The 2,500-nt window shown below is 41.1% G+C and overlaps 1 protein-coding gene across 1 annotated transcript in view; it reads right to left on the reverse strand.

The window, feature by feature from the left end:
- Positions 1-2,500, reverse strand: part of LOC124024497 (dedicator of cytokinesis protein 1-like) — a gene marked incomplete at both ends in the record, with an annotated part of 70,150 nt that overhangs the window by 8,659 nt on the left and 58,991 nt on the right. Inside the window, one exon of the mRNA XM_046338415.1 lies at positions 1,128-1,212. Within this exon, the coding sequence (XP_046194371.1) occupies positions 1,128-1,212 (85 nt within the window). The remainder of the gene's footprint in view (positions 1-1,127; positions 1,213-2,500) is intronic.

Consider the following 2,500-nt stretch of genomic DNA (forward strand, 5'->3'; position numbering starts at 1 on the left):
CACAACAATTACAGTACTGACATCTGTCATTAGTCACAACAATTACAGTACTGTCATCTGTCATTAGTCACAACAATTACAGTACTGTCATTAGTCACAACAATTACAGTACTGACATCTGTCATTAGTCACAACAATTACAGTACTGACATCTGTCATTAGTCACAACAATTACAGTACTGACATCTGTCATTAGTCACAACAATTACAGTACTGACATCTGTCATTAAATAATAATAATATATGCCATTTAGCAGACGCTTTTATCCAAAGCGACTTACAGTCATGTGTGCATACATTAGTCACAACAATTACAGTACTGTCATCTGTCATTAGTCACAACAATTACAGTACTGTCATTAGTCACAACAATTACAGTACTGTCATCTGTCATTAGTCACAACAATTACAGTACTGTCATTAGTCACAACAATTACAGTACTGACATCTGTCATTAGTCACAACAATTACAGTACTGACATCTGTCATTAGTCACAACAATTACAGTACTGACATCTGTCATTAGTCACAACAATTACAGTACTGACATCTGTCATTAAATAATAATAATATATGCCATTTAGCAGACGCTTTTATCCAAAGCGACTTACAGTCATGTGTGCATACATTAGTCACAACAATTACAGTACTGTCATCTGTCATTAGTCACAACAATTACAGTACTGTCATTAGTCACAACAATTACAGTACTGTCATCTGTCATTAGTCACAACAATTACAGTACTGTCATCTGTCATTAGTCACAACAATTACAGTACTGTCATTAGTCACAACAATTACAGTACTGACATCTGTCATTAGTCACAACAATTACAGTACTGACATCTGTCATTAGTCACAACAATTACAGTACTGACATCTGTCATTAGTCACAACAATTACAGTACTGACATCTGTCATTAGTCACAACAATTACAGTACTGTCATTAGTCACAACAATTACAGTACTGACATCTGTCATTAGTCACAACAATTACAGTACTGTCATCTGTCATTAGTCACAACAATTACAGTACTGTCATTAGTCACAACAATTACAGTACTGACATCTGTCATTAAAGGAAATGTAGAAAAGCTTAGAGAATAAATAAGAATATGATATTTACCGAGAACTCGTTGTCTGGGTCCTTCTCTCCCTTCCTCACCGGTCTGGAGTACTGAAACTGATACACTTCATTTATCATGTAAAAACTGGAGGGAGGAGAGAGAGATAGAGAAGACAGAGAGAGAGAGAGAGAGAGAGAGAGAGAGAGAGAGAGAGAGAGAGAGAGAGAGGACAGAGTAAGATAGAGAGAGAAAGAGAGACAGGAGAAATAAGTAGAGAATTAAATTAAAAGTGTTATGGTCCATCTGCAGGATGATTCAATGGTTATTATGTTGCTGTTTCAGGTGAAAAACAGGTCAGTGAGTCAGTGCATAAACATCCCTCACTTAGACTGTCTGTCTGTCTGTCTGTCTGTCTGTCTGTCTGTCTGTCTGTCTGTCTGTCTGTCTGTCTGTCTGTCTGTCTGTCTGTCTGTCTGTCTGTCTGTCTGTCTGTCTGTCTGTCTGTCTGTCTGTCTGTCTGTCTGTCTGTCTGTCTGTCTGTCTGTGACTTTATTAGTCGACTGACATTCATATCAAATGAACGAGAGCCGTTTCCATAAAACAGCCGTGTTCTCTGGGTGGGAAGATGTAGGAACATTTCCAACAGCCGTGTTCTCTGGGTTCTCTGGGTGTGAAGATGTAGGAACATTTCCAACAGCCGTGTTCTCTGGGTTCTCTGGGTGTGAAGATGTAGGAACATTTCCAACAGCCGTGTTCTCTGGGTTCTCTGGGTGTGAAGATGTAGGAACATTTCCAACAGCCGTGTTCTCTGGGTTCTCTGGGTGTGAAGATGTAGGAACATTTCCAACAGCCGTGTTCTCTGGGTTCTCTGGGTGTGAAGATGTAGGAACATTTCCAACAGCCGTGTTCTCTGGGTTCTCTGGGTGTGAAGATGTAGGAACATTTCCAACAGCCGTGTTCTCTGGGTTCTCTGGGTGTGAAGATGTAGGAACATTCCCAACAGGCCGTTTGAACATCTGTCATTGTAATTTTGTGATGCTGATTAAACAAACCCCAACAGAGACCGCGTGTGTGTGTGTGTGTCTGAGCTATGTGTGTGTGTGTGTGTGTGTGTGTGTGTGTGTGTGTGTGTGTGTGTGTGTGTGTGTGTGTGTGTGTGTGTGTGTGCGTGCGTGCGTGCGTGCGTGCGTGTGTGTGTGTGTGTGTGTGTGTGCGTGTGTGTGTGTGCGTGTGTGTGTGTGCGTGTGTGTGTGTGCGTGTGTGTGTGTGTGTGCGTGTGTGTGTGTGCGTGTGTGTCATTCGTTCCACAAGGACAGAGAAGCTGAATGTTAAACACCTCCGTTCAGACTTTCTGTCTACAAACCCAAATCTGATTCCTCATCACTGATTACAGAGTTGTATAATCTGATTCCTCATCACTGATTACAGAGTT

Source organism: Oncorhynchus gorbuscha, unplaced genomic scaffold (assembly GCF_021184085.1).
Source record: "Oncorhynchus gorbuscha isolate QuinsamMale2020 ecotype Even-year unplaced genomic scaffold, OgorEven_v1.0 Un_scaffold_1885, whole genome shotgun sequence".
In the NCBI taxonomy this organism is placed as follows: Eukaryota; Metazoa; Chordata; class Actinopteri; order Salmoniformes; family Salmonidae; genus Oncorhynchus; species Oncorhynchus gorbuscha.